This window comes from Thermobia domestica, chromosome 14 (genome assembly GCF_964235325.1).
Source record: "Thermobia domestica chromosome 14, izTheDome1.hap1.1, whole genome shotgun sequence".
NCBI lineage: Eukaryota > Metazoa > Arthropoda > Insecta > Zygentoma > Lepismatidae > Thermobia > Thermobia domestica.
In genome coordinates this window covers 172,881,137-172,904,344 of record NC_137467.1, presented here as the reverse complement: position 1 = coordinate 172,904,344, position 23,208 = coordinate 172,881,137, and the positions used below count along the sequence as shown (strand labels likewise).

Here is a 23,208-nt window from a genome sequence, read left to right as displayed (position 1 = left end):
TATAATTTTTGTCTTATCTTGGTGTCAGGAATCCCCTCCCAAACGTTGTTGTTGTTGTTTTGAAACACCCTGTATACTTGTTTCGTAAAAACTCGTCGTTACTTTCCCTTGAACCACAATCTAAGAATAAAATCATTTCTCCTGTACAGCTCAGAAATTAGAATAATTGGACAAAAAACATACATCTAAAAGCATCTAGTTTATTAGTTCTACCTAAAATAGCAATTTTTGTGATTGGTTATCAGAAAATAAATCTGAATATTGCACGTCTAATGGCCCGTCCTGTTACTGAAGCTTTCTCCGTGAGATGCTACCTCTCAAGTGATACGTTGTTTTCCCTTGTTAATGTCTTTTAAAGCTTATATAGTCAGTTTTATATACAGTATTTGTGTTCAATGTTATTCTGCAGATGGGTCTGATAATTTATTTGCTTTGAGGACATAGTTTATGTAAATGTTGTTATATTTGTAATAAACTGGTATGTATATTGTATTTTAAAGTGTGCTTTTCAACATATCAAAATAACAGATATTACGGAATTCGAACTACTTAGATCATAGTTTCCCAACCTTTCTCAACTTGCGGCACACTGCAGGTGTTGCGTGAATTCTCGCGGCACACTCATATAGATATTATTATTATTATTATTATTATTATTATTATTATTATTAGTAGTAGTAGTAGTAGTAGTAGTAGTAGTAGTAGTAGTAGTAATAATAATAATAATAATAATAATAATAATAATAATCATAATAATCATAATAATAATATTATTATTATTTGTAAATATAAAATATAGTGGTAATTTTTTTTCTGTGATCTGATATCCTTTTCACAGAAGAAAGCTCGATCACTGGTTTTCCCCCGTGGTAAATCATTATGCTTATTTTTCTTTGTAATTTAAAAACAGAAAACAACTGCAATGAAATATAGCATTCAGGTTTTTAAAAGTACACTTTGTTTTTCGAAAACTGTATCTAACCTTTCACTAAGAACGAAGATCACTAAATAAGGAACGAACAAACAAATCTCTTTCAGTTTTAAAACACAATTGTAGGTAATTTGTATGCATGTTTGCTTTGCAAAAGGATTGAATGATATTTTAAAATTTCAAGTTACGAAATAGTCTGCAACAATAAAAAAGCGATAATGGTCATAACAATGATAACAAATACTTTTTTCAACATCAAAAATGTACAGAAAAGTAACACAGCATGAAAATTAAAATTGTAGATTTATAGTAGAGGTTCATAGTAATGTGAAATACAAATAGACATTTTTCCAATGTCTTGCAATTTGATTGCTATAAAATTAATAATTTTGTTTCGATCTCCTCGCGGCACACCAGTTGGGAAACGCTGACTTAGATTATGAAATTTTAGTTACTCTGTAAATTTTTATCTATCGTTTCTAGTTTTGGAAAAGACACTGACAAAAATACGACCAGCTCGGGAGAGTAATACTCCGGAAGTACTTTTTGTTTTGTGCTCCACCCTCGCCAGCTGTTTTAAGTTGGTCAGAAAATTTATCATGGGGGTCGTGAAAAAAGAAAGTCCTGCGGGGCTTTTAACCCGTTCCTACTACTACTACTACTACTACTACTACTACTACTACTACTACTACGTATCTGCACAAAAGTAAATCACTTTTTTTGAGCATTATTTTCATCTTATTTTAATGAAGAAAGTGTTACGAAAATAAAAAAAAAAAATCCTTGGGCCGGGTTTGAACCCACGCCAAAAGCGATTTCCATTGCTAACCCGTAACGCTAGCACGCTTGGCTACGAGGGCCAACAGCAGCAAGCGTTTATGTATGCTACGTGGCAAGAAATTGATAACGCCAACCAATTAGAATCGTGTATTTAGTTCCTACTTCCGGGAGTATTATTCTCCGAAGTTAGTCCTACATAAATGCAAAATCTATTTCTGAAGTGATTTGGTCTTAATGTGAGTGACGTGCCCTGGTGAACAAGGCAATAAAGTTGGTGGTAGAAACCACACAGGAAAACTCGTAGACGCAAGTAGAGAAGCGTGTCACTCCTTTTACTAATTTTATTAATCATATTGGGCCTATTTTAACATAGGTAAATAACATATAAAATTAGTGGACTTCAAATGCCTTACTAGGGAGCTAGAAATCGTAGTTCCACAGTTACCCTTTCTCAGTGGCGTATTTAGGGGGTGGCTTCCGGGCTTAAGCCCCCCCCCGAAATCTTACTTAGTATAGTAAAGTAAATGAAATATCTTGCATAATTTTCAATTTCCAGGTAAAGCCCCCACCCCGAAAGTTAGCAAAGCCCCTCCCGAAACAAAATCGTAAATACGCCACTGCCCTTTCTATAATCGAAGATGGACAGTGTACAAGTTTTACTGTGGTTCATTGTCAAATGCTTGTATTGTAAGTGATGCAATAGAAATTATGTATTTTTTTCTTAAATTTTTAGCAAGAAAATCTGATGTGGAGAAGGTGTCGTTAACCGAGAAGGATTTCCGTTGGATGTTGAATGAGGATCAAATGGCCACGGATAAACTGTCCGAAGGAATTCGTAAATTTGCTGCAGACGCAAGGAAACTAGAGAAGATGCTTACTGAACGCCTCGCAAAAGCATAATTCCATGTCTTGTGTCCCAGTAAAAAGATGATTAATCTTCAATGCCATAAAATAAATCATTCCTAGATTTTAATGTGTATTATACATCGAAGTCTTCCACAAATCATGATGTATTATATGTAACAGTGCATGACAGAACAGAGTACACTTCATGTATTAAAATGTTTTAAAGCACTTGTGGCACTCGCCTTCATTCGTCGAAATTTGTACCTCCATTTTAAATGTATATTATTTATCCAGTGATGTACAAAATTAGGCCAAATTTGTAAATGTTGTCTAAAAGATTATTTTTCTTTAAAAAAAATGTTTGAAAAATAAAAATGTTTAGGATGTTGAAATACTCTTATTTCTTTTGAATTAATGTTTAAAACCTATGAAGCCTTACGTCTGTAATGAATTATTGGATTTAATATTTTGTAATGTTCCGAAACCACTTAACTGTCGGGATAGAAACGAGAGGCACCTAAGAGGTGCGGGATCACAGTACCAAATTTATAGCAGTAAAGCACATCTAAATGGGGGCGACTCCACCACTAGTCTTAGGCGACTAGAACCACGAGCAAAATTAGACAAGGTAATGAATATGAATTTAGTGTTAAAATAATTTGAAAATAACTAATGCATTTTCATTGAAAATTGGTAGCAATAAGGGCGTTAAGGAATAGATGGTAAACAAAGGAATAGCAACTAATTTAGAACAGTCTCACCCTAATTCGAAGTAGTTCCAATCTTCTCCCTCTTACTCATAGGTGATGTTTAGGCGCTGTCCTCGAAGTTCCAGTGACTTACAGGTTGGGTTGTTCTGATGAAGTCCGTGATGAATACTTGTCCGACAATCATCCATGGCATTGAATGCCGGACCCCAAAGGCAGGGAGACTCCGATGTGTCTCACGTCGTGGTTGAGATCCAAAAGACCCAGATCGTGCTCTCTCAATTGCTTTTGACCTGACTGTCCCTCTGACGTCAGAATGAGATTATTGTGACACCACAGAGTTTCCTGAGCGTGGTCGATTACCCAAAACTGACATTGACCAAGTCTGTTTCTACATATCGTCGACTCAACACAAAGTTCTCAAACTTGCTCCTGAGACTGCAAACGTTGTCAGGTAAACGAACTAAAAAGAGACTCACCTGAGCCAAAGTACTTACTTCTGTATTTATTACTTCCTTGTTGTAACATCGTGTCGTGGGTAAACGAACGAAACGGACAATGTCTTGCAGTAGCCTGACTATGAGGGGCCAATGAGATCGAACCAATTGAGAGAAGCAATTGATTTAACAAAGCAAATTAAAAGCGTCGCGTGTGAGACTGTTTGGTAGGCAAAAGGTAATAGGAAGTTGCTACCAGTGTTTATTACAAATTACAAGTACAAAGACTTCCTCAACAACAGCAAAGCAATAGTTAATTAATCTTTTGATGTAAAGTTAGCAAGCGACATACAATAGAATATTGGTGTTAATAACATCAGGCAGTGAACTCTTGAAGGCTGCTTGGCTTCCATTGATGGCTGGTTGAATTTCCACATGAAATAAAGATGTCGTAGCTTGTCCTGACTTCATATCCCGTAACAGTAAGTTGAACCTACAGCCAGGGGCGGATCCAGAGGGGGGCGATCGCCCCCCCCCCCACAAGAGGAAATTTTCTTATTTTATATATAAATAAACCCATCCATAACAAGTTTGGAGCTCTTAAAAGTAGCAGTATTACCGCCGACCGCCCCCCCCAGAAGTCCGTCCTGGATCCGCCCCTGCCTACAGCGTAAGTTCCTACAGCATCCCTCCGAAAATCAAATCTGGATTATCACAACTAAAAGTTTTTTCTTTCTTTTTTTTTTTTAAATAATAACTTGATATATCATGCTTTTACTTATAGGTATTCACGCTAATCATACGAGTGTGTAGCCCCCCTCACTCCCATTCCATTTTAAATTTTCCCGTTTTCTTTGGCTGAATTGGAATGAGGCTTCATGTACCGTACGTCGACGCAAACTGTGTTCTAGTTTTATCCTTTTCTATGAGGTGGCAGTCCTGTGAATGGTGACTTGTGCTTCCTGTTCATCGAACAAAAGAGGTGCAATGTGGTCATGATAATATAAAATATAGTTCCTTAAACTCAAATGCCATCGTGAAATGTTTTTACTGTTTTTAACATTTTAATTATTTCGTCTTAATGGTAAACTTATTTAACGCCCTTTGATGTGTGTATTTCTCATAAAAGATATTTATTACGAATATTTATAAAATCTTTTCTGGCGTGCTCAGCGTAAACTTACTGACGCTGAGGCAAAAAGCCGCGAAAGGTATGCTAAGTGGTTATGGCGGTCTGAATTGTTCTACTACTGTGACGCCAGAAAAAAATATCTGAGTTTTTGTTTGCAATCGTTCAAGACTTTGTAAATTTCATAATGGGAAGAATAAGTGGAATCTACATAAGTATTTAAATATAAAATTAACACAAAATATATGTTCGTGTGTCAAGACAACGTATAATATGTAAAACCATGAAATCAACGAGGCAAGAGTAAGGAATCGATACAGGTAAAAGAGTGAATTGCACTCCCAATTGAAAAGTAGTAACTTCCACGGAACTTAAATAATGACTATCCGACGAACAACAAGAAGCATGGAGAAATCTTGTTCCTAAGAATAACTATATGACCCCCCCCCCCAAAGTCCATCAATTAATAGTGCAGCCAAGTGTGATACGAAATGGCGTGTGTTTAATACTAGTGCATTGTGTAATACAAATCTTAGCCGGCATTCGTAGTGCGTCATCTTCTTTAAAGAAAGAAAGAGAAAGTAAAAATATATAATAATCTCTTCACATAAATTCCACATTAATAAAGTTTTGGGCTCACGGTGTGTTGGTACATGTTAAATAAAAATCACTAACAAAATGTTGTAATGTTGTAAACGTAAGTATTATATGAGGCGTATAGTTTCTAAATCCGCCATCTCCAATTTTCAAAAAAAATGAGCTAAGTAGATTTACTGGTATTCCTTTCCATGCCCTACATGATGGTGAAAAGAGTTGTTTGAAATGTCGCCACCTCCACCCTCAATTATTGCTTTAAAGTTCAGGGTATTCTTCAAAAGCCGCCATCTACACTTGGCAGTGTGTTTCTAAACCCCATCATCTCGATTCTATTCTATTCTATGCTATGAATTGAAGACCGGTGTTAATGAAAAAATGTTGCAAGATGTTGTTCAACTCCTAACGAAACACTTCGGGGAGAATTGGCGTGCTAATTCAAACTTAGCCATTTATGTTGATGCTGAAAAGATACTGACTGCTTCAACAGAAGAAAGTGTAGATGAGGATTAGGCTGAATGCCATTGTTTCGAACATGATTCTGATGAGAACTATATCTGAAAACAGTGTAAAGATCACTTTCAATCCTTTTCTTGTTGGTAAAGGTGGCATTTATTCCGAAGTTCCCATCCTCTTATGTCAGGCTATGTTAGGTTAGGTTAGGTCAGGTCCCAATGGGTTAGATTAGGTTAGGAGGTGAGGTTAAGTACGCTTATGTTACGAGACGATATTTCTAAACGGGCTGGGAACTTCGGAACTTGACCCGTAAATGTAGCTAACGTACTATGATTATAGCTTCATTTTTTTTTCCTTGTTTGTGCACATTATAATGTCACCCAACAAGCTAATATCGTTGTTTAGATTCAGTTTATCTCTATCTACTGTTCTGTTCTGAAATAGTTATCAGAAATTATAATAGTAATGACTTGGAAGCAAATAAACCCCAAAAAACTTAAGTACGTTTGTTTCAAAGTCCTCCATCTCCAAAAGTTGTTTTCAAAATCCGCCATCTCCAAACTGCTTTCTGCAATAACCGAGAAATGGGATGAGAGAGATTTTTGTCATTTGGTAGTTATAATGAATGTCCAGAAAGCAGTAAAGTATTTCTAAAAAGAAAATTTTATCTCACATAATCTCTGAGTTATCAGTTTTTCCTGTTTTTCTCGAAACCGTTTATGAAGGAGATGGCGGATTTAGAAACTATGCGCCTCACATATGACCTGTGTTAAGTGAATAAAATTTACATACTATCTATTTCTTTATGTGCAATTACCTTTACAGTATTTCTGCACAATCACTACTGAAATGGTGGATGTTATGTCTAATAACTTGTACTTATTCTGCTGATACCAGCAGGCGTGGCAAGGATGGTGGGCGCTCGCAGTCGCAACCTCAATGAAACAGTATATTGGTTCGAGATCCAACTTGGAGGTTTCCGCACTCTCCATTGCAGTATTGTCATTTGTATTGGTAATGTCCTTTTCACGCCAACTACTAAAATCCACCACAGGTAAGGCGTACCGAACAGGAGTTGCATCGAGCGGAGTTATAAAAATTGGTTATCCCGAATGGGATCAGGTAAGGATCAGATTCTTCCAGCCACAAAATGGTTAGCTCGAACAGGAACCAGACCCTACCGGTCATAAAAATGGCTAGCCCGAACAGGAACCGAACCACGCAGGTCATAATCATACGACAGTGTGAGCGGTCACGAGGGTACTCTCGGTCAAAAAATTAGTTTCTTCCAGCCAGCCATCTTGGGTGACGTTTTCTTCATTCACACCAGGCCAATGCCTAACATAGAGGTCCCAGGCCGCTTCCTTCTTTCCACAATCTTTTTTTTCTTCCCTTTGCTCAGTGTGATCACCGAGGGACGTCATTCCTCATACGTAACGAGCTACAATGACCATAAATGCCGAAAGCCCAGAAATCTTAATTCCTAATCGAATAATGCGGCAGAGGCACGAGCACATACATACCTAGCACTATCATACGACAGGGACACGAACAATTAAGACACCAGAACAATTTTCGACTCCCCGCGAGAGTTCGTGCTTCGGGACTCACATCAAGCTGTAGGTTCACATGTCATATAGCCTCGGTGCTAAAATATATACCAAACTTTTTTTTAAAAAATGAAATCTTTTAATTCAACGTCCCGCATTATGCCCTTTAGGCTTAGGGAGACTGATTAAAGCAAGTGAATGAACAAAATTGGTGTAACAAGAAATTGGAGAGAAAAAAAGGAGTGCCACGAGAAAACCCACGGACACGATGTCCACCACTAACTTACGTAACCGGGAATCTAACCAGGGATCCCATGGAACAGAGGTAAGCGCTCAATCACTGAACCACCGTGTCCTCCTTAAACTTGAATTCAGTTAAGCTAAGAACTCTCATCTTAGTAGGTGTAGGAACTCCTAAGGATTTTCATCTCGCAATCTGCTGCCTAATATTATTATTATTATTATTATTATTAAAGAAACCTACCACGATTATGTACCGAGGCTAAGGGAGACTGATGACATGGATAATAATGGTAGAATTAAGAAAGTGGAAGGATACGAGGGAATCCTAAGAACTAACGCACATAGTGTTTCTCCACCACGAAACCCGCTTCTGTCTTGGAAAGAAAAAAAAACTACTGGTGTAAGATTATAAAAGCAAAGGCAACGATTATATATGTATATATAAAATATATACACACACACACTTCTGTTCATGCCAATGGTAAAAAGATCAATATCCTTAGTCATTATTCGCGTGATCCCGTGGACGGTAAGTATAAAATTATTCCATTGGATTCAGCATCCTCAAAACAGTATAAAAAGAACAATTCGAAGTTGATCAAGCGTGAGTAGTTTTACTATTGGCATGAACGGTAAATCTTCTCCACAAATACGTCATTTTAGGCACTATAGCAATTTTTACTTATATTTTTCGTATTTCCGAAACGGTTTGAGATGTCAACATTCGTGTAACCGGCATTTTAGGCACTGTTGAAAATGGCGCATTTAGGAAAATATTGAAAATGATATGAGTAACTAGATATGATCCTTATCTAAGCATTTTTTTTCGAAATAAAACCTTTCAAAAAACTCAAATTTTCAAGTCCTTGTAACTTCGTTCCTATTCATTCGAAACCAGTCATACCATAGCCATGGTATCCAACGCTAAGGTACTCTCGATGTGCATTATCCTGTCTATCTCCATTGTGCTGTGTGTGAGAGATAGAGGCTTCCAAACTTCGGATGTTTGTGATACTATAACATTCTTAGTTTGCAACACTAAATAATAAATGTTGTATTTTAAGTTTTCGTTTGACATGTTGATTTGAAATATTTAATAATCTGACGTAGTACAATGTAAAAAAAAAAAAACATTACATTGGGTTGGCAACACTGTTCATCCGGTGATGTTACAAAATACCTAGCACGCTGTCCCCCTCCCTAGTTTCTTGGTGCAAAATTTCGCCTCTGCCTTTTACATTTTCTGAGATATTTACTACTATCGTTGTAATTGGACCACCTGTCTATATATATTGACGGCTAACTCCTACACCACTGGACAGATTTTGATGACACTTTAAACGTGGGTCTAGCTTAGGTTCTTTTATCACAGTTTTTCCGAAAGTCCTATTCCAATAGGGCCAGAAGAGGTTAGAATGTATGCCAAAAATAGAATATATCACGAGCCCGTCGAGTTCGAAAGATTTACTCACTATGTAGTTAATGACAGTTTGTGTTGCGCCGTTGCACGAAGAATTTTGCATAGAGTGGCATGGAACGTTCTCTCCCCAATTTTTTGCAAATAGACATACATTTGTCATTAGTTCTCAAGAAAGTAAGTTTTACCTGCTCATACTAATTTTCCCCAGAGGTAAGGTTGACTGACGCTGAGCGAGCAAATGGGTAGAATCAAGAGTGTTGCGTGTCATTTTTGCTCCATTTGAAGTTTCTCAGAAACAGGTAGTCGTAATCAAACAGGTCGGGTGCATACTAAGCGAGCGCGTGTTCCAAGGTCACTCGCAACACCTTGCGGCACTTGGAGCAATGTCAGATGCCTACTCTCATTACCTTGCTGAAGCATTTCCATCGGCGCATGCTGCATATGTTTTCTCCTGAACTCTTTTATGTGTGTGTTTGAAAGAGAGAGAGGGAGTTTTGCTGTGGTTTATGTTGAGGCGTTTACGAAGTTGGAAGTGCTAAAGTAATGCACACTTAGGGAGCAAAGAGTTAAATTGCGCCGGGTAGAGCTGATTCACAACACGTGTTTCTACCCGTTTGTTCCCTCAGTATGCGGCCAGTCTTAGCAGTCCAAGGTAGTGCGTTCGTGCAACGGAATAATTTTGTGGTAGTGCAGCAGAAAGCTATTGTATCTGACTCCATAGTAGTGGGTTATGTTTGTAAGTGTATATTGTGGTCTGTAATTAGTGATTCCTTCAGGATTTGGACCTAATAAAGAAGAAAATTGACGCAAAATAAGGCGTTTGATATTTTACGCAAGATTAATTTGAGTCGTCATCCACTTGAAGTACATGACGCGGGAAGAGAAATTGCAAATAACTATTTTCAGTTTAATCATGAAACTTGTAGACGCCACTCTTAGTGAAATCCTGAAGGATAAGAATTGGTGCAATTGCCTTTAGAGAAAACTACTGATGCCGAATCACTGACTCTACAGCATTGATATTGATCTGCAGAGCCACAACGCTATCATCAAGCCTCATGTGCCTATCCATGATCAGATCAACGTTGAGCTCCTCCATGGCTAAGCGGTTAGCGTACGCGCCTTTGGCGCGGGAGACCTGGGTTCTATTCCCGGCGGGAGCTCATGTGGTTCGGATTCCACGTTAATCAGTAGGTCCACGTCTCATATAGCCTCGCTGCTCAAAGGGACGCTAAACTGAAATTAAAACTCAGATCAACGTTCTCATGATTAAGCATACTTGTAAGAAAGTTGCTTCTCCAGCTTCTGATGTTCCTGGCAGAGTTATCTGCGACACTGAAGATTCAAGTTGCTCAACTCAAGTGCTTATTGTCGTTTGTATATGTGCTTAACTGATTTCTATATCAAGAATCACACCCATGTTTAAATATATACACTGACAAGTAAAATAAGAATGATAAGCATTGTTTATAGCTGAACTTCCCTATTTGAAGACCACAGGATAAGTCAAGAAATGGTCGAAAATGAGTTAACTAGTCAGGATGTGAGTGGGAGAAAATTTTACCGGAGCTAAAGTCTTTTGTTCTCTTATCCTCAGTTGGTCAGCATTAAAACATGATAGGACTTAGTTTGATTAAGGTAGAATCCAAGATGGCCGTCTCTCGGTCTGGCAGAATTTACATTTTGCGCTATAGACTAGAAACGGCTGAGGATAATGTGATCATTCTTGGCGAAATTAGAAGAACCTAAACATTAAAATGACATCTTATTTATAAGTTTATGATGATTGGTTAACATTTTATCTCTGTTTAAAGCTTTAAGTTTAATTAAGACTTGAGTAAACTGCCCACATTTCACAATATAGGCCTACCTTGAAATATCTAAGGAACGTTAAGTTTTTATTGCCTCTCTCGTCCTGAATATATTTTTGTCTATACTGTAGTTTTGTTATTGTGAGAAGATCTTGTATAAAGTTGTGTTATATAATAATTTAAGAGTTAGGCATACCGCGATGAGAAACTGGAAATGAAAAATACCAAAACTCAGTTAAAATGACAAATGAAAACTTTAAATTAATTCTGGAAATTTTTATTAAATAATAAAGTTAAACGTAAATGTGAGGGGTAAGGAATACAATGCGTCAGGTAATGGACTGAAAAAGTAGCAATAAACCGAAAACAACACTACGAATATTATTTTGGTGCAATCCATTGAACATATGTCTTATTTAGCATGGAGTGTGTTTGTGCCACAACCCACAAGAGCAATACTGACAACAGCTGGTCTGATTTCATTATTATTCGCTGGATGTTTGATAGAAATGATTCCATCTGAATTCACCTGACTGCCTCATATAGTAGCTTGTGTACTCTTATTCCTCTATTGTATTGCTTCCCGTTAAAAATGGAAGCAGTTTTCTCTCCATAAATGTCATCCTCTATAAAAGTCTTCAGCTCCACTTCCGTCTAAGTATTGACAACACTTTCACGAGGTGGAAATATCCACTTCTTAAGAGCAACCAGTCAAACTGTCTATATTGAAACTGAACAGACTTCCCGATGGTATGTACTTGCATATCCATTGTAAGGACACCAAATTGCTGTTGACATTGTTTCGTAATGTCCAGATAATTTATCATCGCAGTTGACACTACATCTTGTGTTGTATGATTCTGGAAGCATTGGATAAAATCCAATGTTTGATATCGGCGAATTCCCTGTCTACGTAACTTAATTAAATGGTGTCCAACTCGGAGCAGTAGGTTTCGGTAATGCATAACTCACATCGTCGATATCTAACTTCAATCGGCATAACATCCACAGGAAGTCAAGATCATGTTCATATTGGGGCGTAACGTGTTTACTCCTATATTTCCCTTGAAACAATGGCTCTTATCTTGATCACCTGACTTGGGAGAATATCATTCAAGTTGTTTGACTCCGCCAACTGATCAACATCTGTGCTTGCTAACTGTTGCGTAGTGGATGGAACATTGGTATTTACTGGTTGGCATACTACCGTTACTGTGATATGTGTACTTCCTTTGCTATTTAAGGTCTCTTCCTGAAAATCGTCGTTATCTATTGCTCTGTGAACAAATGAACCGCAGCTGATGATTTCAGGTAATGGGACATGTCCAAATTGACCTGCTATAAGGATGGGTTTTGCCATCTGCATGTTTAGTCGTTCTAGCTCTGTATAACTGATAAAATGGCCCAGGCGGTTAAGAAGTGTAATAAGATACTTTGACCACTTTGAGCAAGTAACACGTGTTTTGTTGTTTTGGCACCCTTTTTCACTAGATAGTATATGTCAAAAAATATAGAATTCAACTTCCTTAGCACATGCTTTGAGATGTTACTTGAGGTGCGTAACAGTTCTCTAAGAGCAACATACCATGACGGTGAAAGAGCATGTTGCAGGTCATGCTGATTTACCTCTTTCCGCAATTTCTGGGCGGCTGCTTTTATTACATTTCTTTCTGACACTTGTTGTGGACGTTCCAATGTATCACTTATAGGAATATCAAGTCAAAAGACAAAAGATGGCTCGGATTTGTTCTGCGGATGGGAGAATAAGATTTGTTCATTGTAATGATCAACTAATACTTCTTTGTAACTTTTGTTATCGACTCGAATGTTCATTGACTTCTCTTCATCTGCAAAATTTTTCAGTCGGCGAGATAAGAAAGCTAATTCAAAGGCTGTAACTTTCTCAGCGATGGTCACATTTCGTTCGTTGGTATATTACAAAAGCACGAGCGATGCCATAAGGATGTACAACTTTCTTCAGTAGTTGCGTTTAGACGATCAGATAATCCAGTGTCCTGTCTTCTTTCAATACTTGATTTCAATTTTTTTAAAGACATCGGTTTGGGATTTTGTACAATTCTTTTCCTGGAGAATGATTGGCATATGATGCACAGTCCAAACATTTCTGCTGCTTTGAAGGAGGATTTCTTATTTCCAGGGACATTTTGATCAGGTGTGTATATCAGAGCCCTGCAAACCCAGGCCCGATGACGGCCCGGCCCGGCCCGGATGGATCTGAATTCTGTGGGGCCTAGGACAAATCTGCCAATGACCAAATGCGCCAATCGTGAAAATGGACAAATCTGCCAATTGACAAATCCGCCAATGGACAAATCTGCCAATTACCAAATGCGCCAAACGCGAAAATGACCAAATGCGCCAATTGTGAAAATGGACAAATCTGCCAATTACCAAATCTGCCAATTACCAAATGCGCCAAACGCAAAAATGACCAAATGCGCCAATTGCGAAAATGGACAAATCAGCCAATTGACAAATCTGCCAATTACCAAATCTACCAACTACCATATCTGCCAATTACCAAATCTGCCAATTACCAAATGCGCCAAACGCGAAAATGACCAAATGCGCCAATCGTGAGAATGGACAAATCTGCCAATTGACAAATCCGCCAATTACCAAATCTGCCAATTACCAAATGCGCCAATTGTGAAAATGGACAAATCTGCCAATTGACAAATCCGCCAATTACCAAATCTGCCAATTACCAAATCTGCCAATGGATAAGTCACCGAACTATCATTTTACTTTAGATGTATTCTTCAATCATCGTTCCACAGTATTACAAAGAAGAAGAGGAAGGAGAATTTATGAAAGAGCGGAAAAGGGTATTTTAATTTTAATGTGTGTTACTTTTATAAATTCGCAATTATGTTTCAAAATGAATGTTTACTGATGTTGGTTTTTGGAGTTTAGTATCCCATTGCTGTACTTAGGTTATATGAGACGTGACGTAACACGTTTGAATTTTAATGCCCTCTCACTGGGAATCGAACCCGAAAAGATTAATGTTTGTTGTAATTATTGGATAGCCAACAAGCCTATTTGGTCTTTCACTTAAGTAGCTATTGCTTCAATTCTGTTCATCCGATTATCTTGGTTCATATTCCATTCACTTCAGAATAAACCAAGCTTGCAAATGGTACTATGCGCATGTGTACATGATGTATAAGAAGAAGGAAATTCAAGGTAAAATTGGGAATTTCCCGTCCAAAAGTCCCTTTGTTCAAATTTAGCACCCCCTGGTACGGCCCCAACTAAAGGCACCCAAATATAATATACCTTTAAAACTACTGTAGTTTATAAATAATATATGTGCCAACTTTCATTGTAATACCTACAATAGTTGTGACGGAAAAAATATTTCTCAGTTCTGCTAGACAATACCAAATTTCATATAGAAAGAAAGTGAGATAACTATAAAATCAAATTAGTCTGAACAGTATTATTTATTTGAAATGAAATGAAATCTGAGTTTTACGTCCAACGGTTATGGCGGTAAGGCTAAAGGAGACGGTGATGATGAGTAATGAAAAAATGGTAGAATGAAGAAAGTTTGAGGAAACGGGAGAAACCCGAGGAAACTCACGCACACGGTGTTTGTCCACCACAAAGTTCACTTGGCGGGGACTGGGATCGAACCCGGGACCCCAAGCACCAGAGGTGAACGCTCCACCACTGAGCCACCGCGGCCCTATTATTTATTTGAGTATCATGACTTATACGTCCTTCTCTTTAGAATAAAACAGGCTTTCAAATGATATCATGATATGTGTGTGTGTGTGTGTGTTGTACGAGAAAAGGGGAAATTAGGGTAAAATTGGGAATTTTCCGTCCAACAACAATCGGCAAGAGCAGAGTTGCTCCAGTAGCCCTGATATCGTTTCTCCATCATATATATAACTTGGTAGAAATGTTTCCCATGTTCATCAATGACTGCTCCGCAATTTTCTGGGAAGAAATCTATGTGGGAGTGGAACATATGTATTTTTAGTGATACATTACACCCTATTGCTCGGTAGAAGGTATTAGGTGCAACTCTACTTTCTTATAGTTCTGAGACCGCTCGTTTTCCAAAACATTCGTCACCACTTTTCGGAAAGAATCTCATGCAATCCTCTCTTCATTTTCTAACACTGCATCAAATTCAGGATCATTGAAGAGTTGAATTGAGGAGGCGAATTTGAGTGCCAATAAGGATTCATACCTGATTTTAGTTTCAGCAATTTGTGGAAGTTTACGCAGAATATATTTGAAGAATGTTTTGATGCGTCTATGAATAGCCGCCATTCATTGAGATTATCGTCTATGTTAAGTTTACTCATAAGACCAGTTAGGCCTACATAGTTACAACGTAATATGTCACTTTCCACTGAAAATACTGTTTGGAGATTCTGACCTGTTCAAAACACGAACACTAGGGTGGAACGAAAAAAACAAGTTTTGATTTTTAATTTGCAATAGCACTGAAAAGTTGCCTTTTGGTGTACATAAGATAAAAATGAAATATGAAAAATATTGGAGCACGTCTTGAGGTGCCGCAAGGACGATAAATTTTCATAAAATTGCAATTTTTGCTACATTTTAATTTTTTTTTTTAAAAAAAGAAGTTGTCATATATTTTTTATTTCAAATACTGTCAAATAAGCAAATTTATGTCAAAAAGACACACACATATATATTTTATCTTTTTGGATTAAGTCTTGAGGTGCCGCAAGACTAATAATATTTTGTAAAAACACACTTTTGGAGCTAAATTTAGTGACAATTTGCCAATAGGAGTTGGCAACAGTGTTTCCGTATGGTGACAAACTCAATTTAGGTGTCAGTAGCTTTGCCGAGCTCAGTTGAGTTGGCGTCTATTGTGTAACAGAACAACGTAATATTTTGTTAGTTTGTGTGCTACTTTATTGTTGTGAGTTAAAATGGCTGTCTAAACAAGTGAATACAAGACAAATGTCGGAATGTCCTATTTTTTGAAGATTTAGTGATTTGTGTGAAGTTGTACTGCCTACTTACAAAGATGTAATGAAGTGCTACTGTTTTATTAGACATAACTTCAAAGTTGCGTCAGAGAAGTATCCTACTGTAAATGAAATATGTGAGACTTTAGTTCCTAAAATAGAACAAATATGGTCAAGAGCTTCTATTCCCACTATTTCTAACCTTAGAATTTCACAATTGATAAAAGTTAGTCATGCTAAATATAGGAATTTATTAAGGTCTAAAAGTAGAAAAGGGTCAGATATGTTTGACTCGAACCTCGCAAAATTTAGAAAAGCTAAATGTTTATTTGATATTGCTTCCTGCAAGTGTCAAAACTTTGATACTTGTAGTTCTATAGATTAAATAAAAGCCGCGTTTTAGAACAAGACTTTCAAAAAGATCAACGCTCTACCAGGAAAATGGTTATGAGTAATGTTGATAGAGCCATCACAAGCGCTTTGAAGAAGAAAGAAGCAAGAAAAAGTAAAGAAATACAGAAAACAGTTAAGTTTAATTAAGAACGGAGACAAAGTAGTAGTGTAACAGAAAGGGTTACTGACAACATTGACAGCACTGAAGACCAAATAGACCTGACTTTTGAAGAGCAGCTACCACCCTTTTAAACAAAAAATATAAAAAGATAAGCACTCAAATTCGTATGAAATTGCCACCTGTAGCTTCCATTTGTGACCGTACCGAAATATCAGATAGAGCTGCTGCAGCTATAACTAGTGTTGCTTTACAGGACTTGGGTTTAATCACAGGGGAAGACAAAACCAGAGTAATAGACAGGATGAAAATTAGACGAGCAAGATTAAAAAAATCAAAGAAATGTCATCAATGATAGTCTTTATCAGATAATTGAAAATGAGGATTGTTTTTTGACGAAAGAAAAGACAAATCAATTGTTCAAGGAAAGAAAGGAACTAAGTTATACAAAAACGTATTTCAGAAGAGTACGTTTCACTAACAGAGGATCCAAGCTCAAAGTTTTAGGTCACGTAACACCTAAATCTGGCACTGGAAAGGACATAGACGACAGTATACTGGAGTTGTCTGAGGATAGAGAACACAACGAACAACTTTTGAACTGTACCGTTATTAGGTGTGATGGAACCGTTGTAAATACTGAACATAGTAACGATGTGATTTCTTCGATGGTAAATAAAATAAGAACATCTTTATAATGGTTTGTTTCTTCCACGGAAATGAGCTGCATTTGCGACATCTTTTCTATCATTTAGATGGTAAAACGAAGGGAAGGGACCCAATGAATTTAAAAACGAAATAGGTCATCAGCTGCAAAACTGTACTAATCTTGCTGTGGTTACTTTCTTGCCAATTAAAAATAACCTTCCTCTTTTGGAGAACATAAATGATTTCAAGTACGGATCGAAAGTATTTGTTGGATATGTGTATCGCTGTATCAAGTGGAAATTGTTCGCTAGATTTATGTTTAAGAAACCCTGGGAAATTTATTCACTCCAGGTGGCTTACATTAACAAACCGTATACTTAGATTGTATGTGGCAACTGAGAACCTTAAGACTCTAGTTGAATACATTGTAAAAGTATATGCACCTATATGGTTTAACATTAAGTTGAAACCTTCATGTACTTATAGTTCCAAACATCTATTTAAGCTTATCTCATATTCACGCTATCTCTCTGATGATTTCAAGAACGTTCTAGATCGAGTTATTCAAAGAAATGGGTACTTTGCTGCTGCAGAAAATCTCCTTTTGTCCATGCTATGTGATGAGTGCAAAAATGTAAGAGAACTAGGTTTACGACGTTTCAAAAGCAAGAACAGAAAATAGAGGCGGATTCAGGAAGTTTAAAGTTCCACAGATAATCTTTGTCGCAAAGGTTTTATCGACATGATATCAAGGACTGAAAATGACGTAACTGAACCCCCCTTGGTAAAACATGTTCCCAGTACTTCTCTCAAAGACTTTATACGGAAGACATCTGAAGCTCAACCAAATAGTCAAGTGGACCTGCTTATCGACTTTCCCCGACCTGAGAACATGCCAAAATTTGATTTTTAAAAGAAGTTTAATGTGTCAATGAAGTAGAAACAAACATTTTGCAGCTGTAACATTTGTAATCATTGTGGGTATTTTAAACGATAAAAAATGAACTTTCATTGTCTTTAAAAGTGTATTATGATATTCTGTTACGTGTATTCTAATAAAAATACATGTAATTGATTCCACGAGCATTTATTTCAACCTCATTTACTACTATTTGTTACAGTAAAAATAGTTCCCAAAAACTTCAAAATCAGCAAAAAATACAAACCTTTACACAATAATGTTTTTAAATTATATTTTGTAATTAATATTTTTTTCTAATTTTAATACTTATATATGAATTTACAACTATCTTTTGTAGCATTATATGTACGAGAAAACAATAAAATATAATTTGCCAAAGTTTATAATTTTTCAATTTTTAATTTCTTTTTACAAACTTCAAGCTCTTTGCGGCACCTCAAGATGTTGCAGTATAACAGCCAAATTTCTTCTTCTTCTTTTTGAACTTAAAAGGCAACTTTTCCGCACTATTACAAAACTTAAAAAAATAAAAATTAAAAAAAGGCCATTTTCGTTCCACCCTAACGAACACTTTTAGATCTTCAGAATAAGCTCCCCACTTCTTGAGTTTGGATGCCAGCAGTTCTGCGCCACTTTTTGAAAACCCCAGGTAATTTAATTCAGGTTGAGTATCATATGGTGAATAGATAATGATATTTTGGTTTTGTGAGGTTAGAATCGTTGGAAGACGATGAATCTGCAGCAGAATTTGACAATGTGGGTCGACATTGTTCACCTTTTGTTCTTCATCGGGTAAAACACTGGAGTAAGGTACGAGAAGTTGTGGAACCTTTAGTTCTTCAGAGTGTAGCTCAGTGATGAACATTTCAAGGAATATTTGAATTGAATAAGTAGCAGTCCACTTTTTTCTTTTTTTGGATATACCTTTAATTGGAAGAACTATGCAAAAATAGCAGTTGAAGCATGATCTGTCTGTTCTCTCCATATCATTGGAACTGCAAATGGCACGCATGGCCTTTTTCCGTGTAGCCAGTCCCGCAAATTTGTAGAACAAGTATTACAACATATATGTGGTGCTCAGTTCTTGTCCACATCTCCCACTTTACATCCAAAGTACAAGTGATAGGCTTTCTTTATGATAGGAGCGAAATACCACTTTTCGCTTCACTTCGTTAAAACAACAATTTGCTCTTCACTGCAAACACATTTACGCGACATGTTTCTGCTTAGTATAGTCATAGAAAGATAAATAATAATAATAATAATAATAATAATAATAATAATAATAATAATAATAATAATAATAATAATAATAATAATAATAATAATAATAATAGCAGCACCCGCCCAATATACCACCACCACTACGTCCGAGATGGTAAATTGTAACTACAAAATAACGTTACACAACATGTTTTCTCTGTCAAACTCTTCAATACAAACTAAACCGTGAAGTGGTTGATATTTGTCAGCGATGAAGTGCGAGCAATATGAATAGGCAGAGACTACACAGGAATTTATTTCGGGAGGGGCCCTAAGCTTTTCGGGGGTCCAAATACAATTTGAAGCTAAATTATATTAAAATTTGTAAAATTTAACCTGAAATTAGACTAAATTTACAAACAAGTCGGGGTGTCAAGACCCACAGGACCCACCCCTGCGTATGTCCCTGAGGGTAGCAATGAAACTAACCGTCAAACAATGGAAGTTTATTGAAATAAGTAGACAGCTTCTGTTGCTACGAACCCTTAATTTGCCCAGCAGAGCACATTGGATGATAACGTATTTCTTTGAAACCCGAACCAATCTTCAAAAACGAATTTCATATTCGTTATCAGCACCCTAAAATTAGTGAGAATTGATTAGTTTTATCTCCGAAGCATTTTCACTGTTGACCAGTGTTTTCAGAGCAAGTTTCTCTTTATGTAGTTCATACGTTTAATGTGGATTAAATATGATCCAATATTAGTTGATATAAAAGGAAAATTAGTATAATTGAGTTAACTTTCATCTATTAGTAAATCCACATTAGCAACTAGTGTTTTGTAACTTGTATGCTTAGTGCATAAAATAATTTTGTGATCTTGATAACAGATTCCTAAAGTGAAAAATATTAACTGTTAACAATCGGATTGTACCTTTTGTTGCTTGATTTCTCTTAACACTGACACACATATTTCCAAGAATGATACGCGTAGTCCTAACAGTCTTCCAATGACGAGACATATATCATTCCATTGATAATATTGAGGTAAACAAAATGCCATGTAAAAACCCGTGTAAACTTTTCTAGAACATGTACTAAAACATCCTATTCGTAGATATGAAAATTGATGCTTTGTTACAGCTACTTACTGATATAAAAGTGAAACTGAATTATATCGTCATTAACCATGCGCGCTGATCTTGGGGATCGGCCTCCCTGGATGTAGATATCTTTATTCGAATTTGTGACAAGGAACTACACATATTTCAATGCCTCCCCAAAGTTATATAGAAGTCGTCGTCTCTGTCATTAAGATCTTTATTACACCAATTCTAAGACTACATTACTCAGTTAATGAAATATAGTCCAGAATGTTGATTGATTTTCTTCCTTTAAAAATAATATATATATCGTTGTATGTCAAACACATTATATATGTATAAATCAATAAATCACATCGAACCAATTAAAATGAGATGCTCGAGTACACGTTTACATGTTTAGTTTATTTTTTTAAAAAAATATGCTACACTAACAACTGAATCTTTCGTTGCCAATAATCAGTGACAGCTTTCATTCATTGTCCTTTCAGTAGCGAACTAGCAGCTTGCTTGTCTTTTCGTAAGGTGAACACATATACGTTTTCGAACATGCTAGTTGTAATCGTAGGTAATAACAATCAAGTTAATTAAGAAGTCTTGGTAATAAGTATTTTCAAATTGGTTAAAATGAATCCGAACCTGTTTTCGGGACGGTTAATTTGAATAGGGACATCAAAATATAAGCCGTCACTTTAGAATCTTTTTGAAGAAAATTACAAAAGTGTTTACTTAAAATATTTACTTTATTTATTATTTACAAGGCTATAAAAATATTTATTCACAATCTTTCAAATATTCACAACTTTCACAATTACAAATTAGAATTTCTCACTAAGTACAAGGTCGTACAAAAAATAAATACCAAAATTTATAGTTGTAAAACAATTTCTTCTATTATAACTTTCGGTTTTAAATTTCACGACTGTAAATCAGGTCAAGAGGACAACAGTTACTTGTAACATGGGCAAAATTCCTACAGTCTAAGAACCCAGCAAAGCTGACTCTCAGTGAACTATAGAAACTGCTGGATGTATAAACTAACGTCTTATGATAATGTAGCCAACTACGAGTGGTGGTGAAGCTAGAATTAGAATCACAATGTTGAAATTCTTTCTTCTTCTTTTTTTTTTAAAAAAAAAGAAAAAAATTAGGAAAAGTGCTTCGTAGTTTACCGTACTTAGTACAGCATTACATAAATTGTGTTACATCAACTGGAATTTTTCATGTTACAGAAATAAAAATATACTGTCACTCATGTGTGCCCGAAGGAGGGGCAGGGGGTCGCTCCCCTTGTTAACGAAAACGTATTAAATTTCTTAATACAAATAAAAAATATCAAATGTAATAGGGTATATAGTAACCAAGGAGATGAGTTCCCCAGAAAATTTTCATCGGGCACCCATGCTGTGATTATTTTTTCTGGATAAATGAATTGTTAGATTTGAAAAATATTTCTGTAAATATTTTTATCTTTAATTTTGTTCTGAGTACCTATAATCTGATCTGGTGTCTTGTTAATACATTTGAGCGTTTAATAAACATGCAAAAGTTCGATACTCTGGAAGTTCGGTGACTTTTTTCTTTTCTTTTCTTTTCTTTTTTTTCTTTCTTTTTTTTTTTTTTTTTGAGCATTGATGCCACTGTTACATAATTATGCAAACAGGTATTTATTAATTTGGGATAGCGGATACTGGATACTGTAGGCAATGTTGTGAGAAGTCATATGGTTTTACACTTGTTTAGTCATGGTTCTGGCCATTCTAAGCTATGTTGTCGGGTGCCTGCTTGGTTATCTGAAACCGTAATAATGCGACTAATCGAATGAATCGCTGATTAGAATATTTGAGGTCTATTAGTCTACTGGTACTCATAGCGAAAATACATGCGATAAAGCTAGTCTTAACACTGCAACAGAATATCGATTTATGAATATCTTAAAAGGACATGGATGTTTGTTCCAACTACATTTTCAAAGCGTGCGAAAACTCAGCTATAAAATTCAAGAAGTAGTTTTTTTTTTTTAAATTTTTTTGTATGTAATATCGAATCCTCTTCTGGTGTTTTGTTCAATACATGACAAAATTGGTAATTTTGAAAAGAAAAAGCAATGTATGTTCAAGATGATATCAGAACAAGGGTTCGATATTACAAACTAAGAATTAATTTCAATTTTATTCTTATGGATATTATGCACGTCGTAGGTGCAACGCTTCTTTCGTTCACTTTTGTGTTTTCTTTAGTTAAGTAGTCTTTAACACCAGTGGACCAGCGTGCACTCTAGTTACATCCATCCAGGAAAAATTATTGCTGGCTAGTGTGTGTACTGATGTGTTCGAATAGACTGCGTCTATAGGCCTGATAGTGTTTCCTTACGCTCTCTTAATACTTTGTTACTGTTGTGCAACATTGAAGACTTACAGTACTTGATATCACTACACCCGAATATGGCGACTATTAATGCTAACTATATGACTTCTACACAGGTGTAATGGAAATGTATGACTGAGAAGCCAGACAAAGTGCGTAAGTAGACACGGATGTCCGGGGCCAGACCACCCTAACATCTTCTCACCTGAATTCGTTGAAAACGCTCACCTTTGAGTCTAGTTTTTTTCTTGCATTATGTTATACTTATCATGTAGTTCAAACTAAGCAAGAGAAAAATATATCGCAGTCTTCACGTTTTCGAGATATGCGAATGCGCACAATTATTTTCGCATTATGCGCAGTTTTGCGCAGGTGCAAACAATTCGTTTTAATTTTTTTAAAGCTATCATGTATCTACTATGGCTTGCAAAGTTTTCTTGTTTTCTGTGGATTCGTTCTCGAGATATCACGACAAATTTGGTCTTTAATGATTCGACTGTATCTCAGAAACTACAGTTTTTCGACAAATTCCTGCTAGTTACAGTAGTTTTGCAAAGTGTTCTA

At 36.3% G+C, this 23,208-nt stretch overlaps 1 protein-coding gene across 1 annotated transcript in view; it reads left to right on the top strand.

The window, feature by feature from the left end:
* Taldo (transaldolase) overlaps positions 1–2,949 on the top strand; it is a 31,458-nt gene extending 28,509 nt beyond the window's left edge. Inside the window, exon 8 of the mRNA XM_081739197.1 lies at positions 2,445–2,949. Within this exon, the coding sequence (XP_081595323.1) occupies positions 2,445–2,611 (167 nt within the window). The 3' untranslated portion in view covers positions 2,612–2,949. The remainder of the gene's footprint in view (positions 1–2,444) is intronic.
* Positions 2,950–23,208: the final 20,259 nt, after the last annotated feature.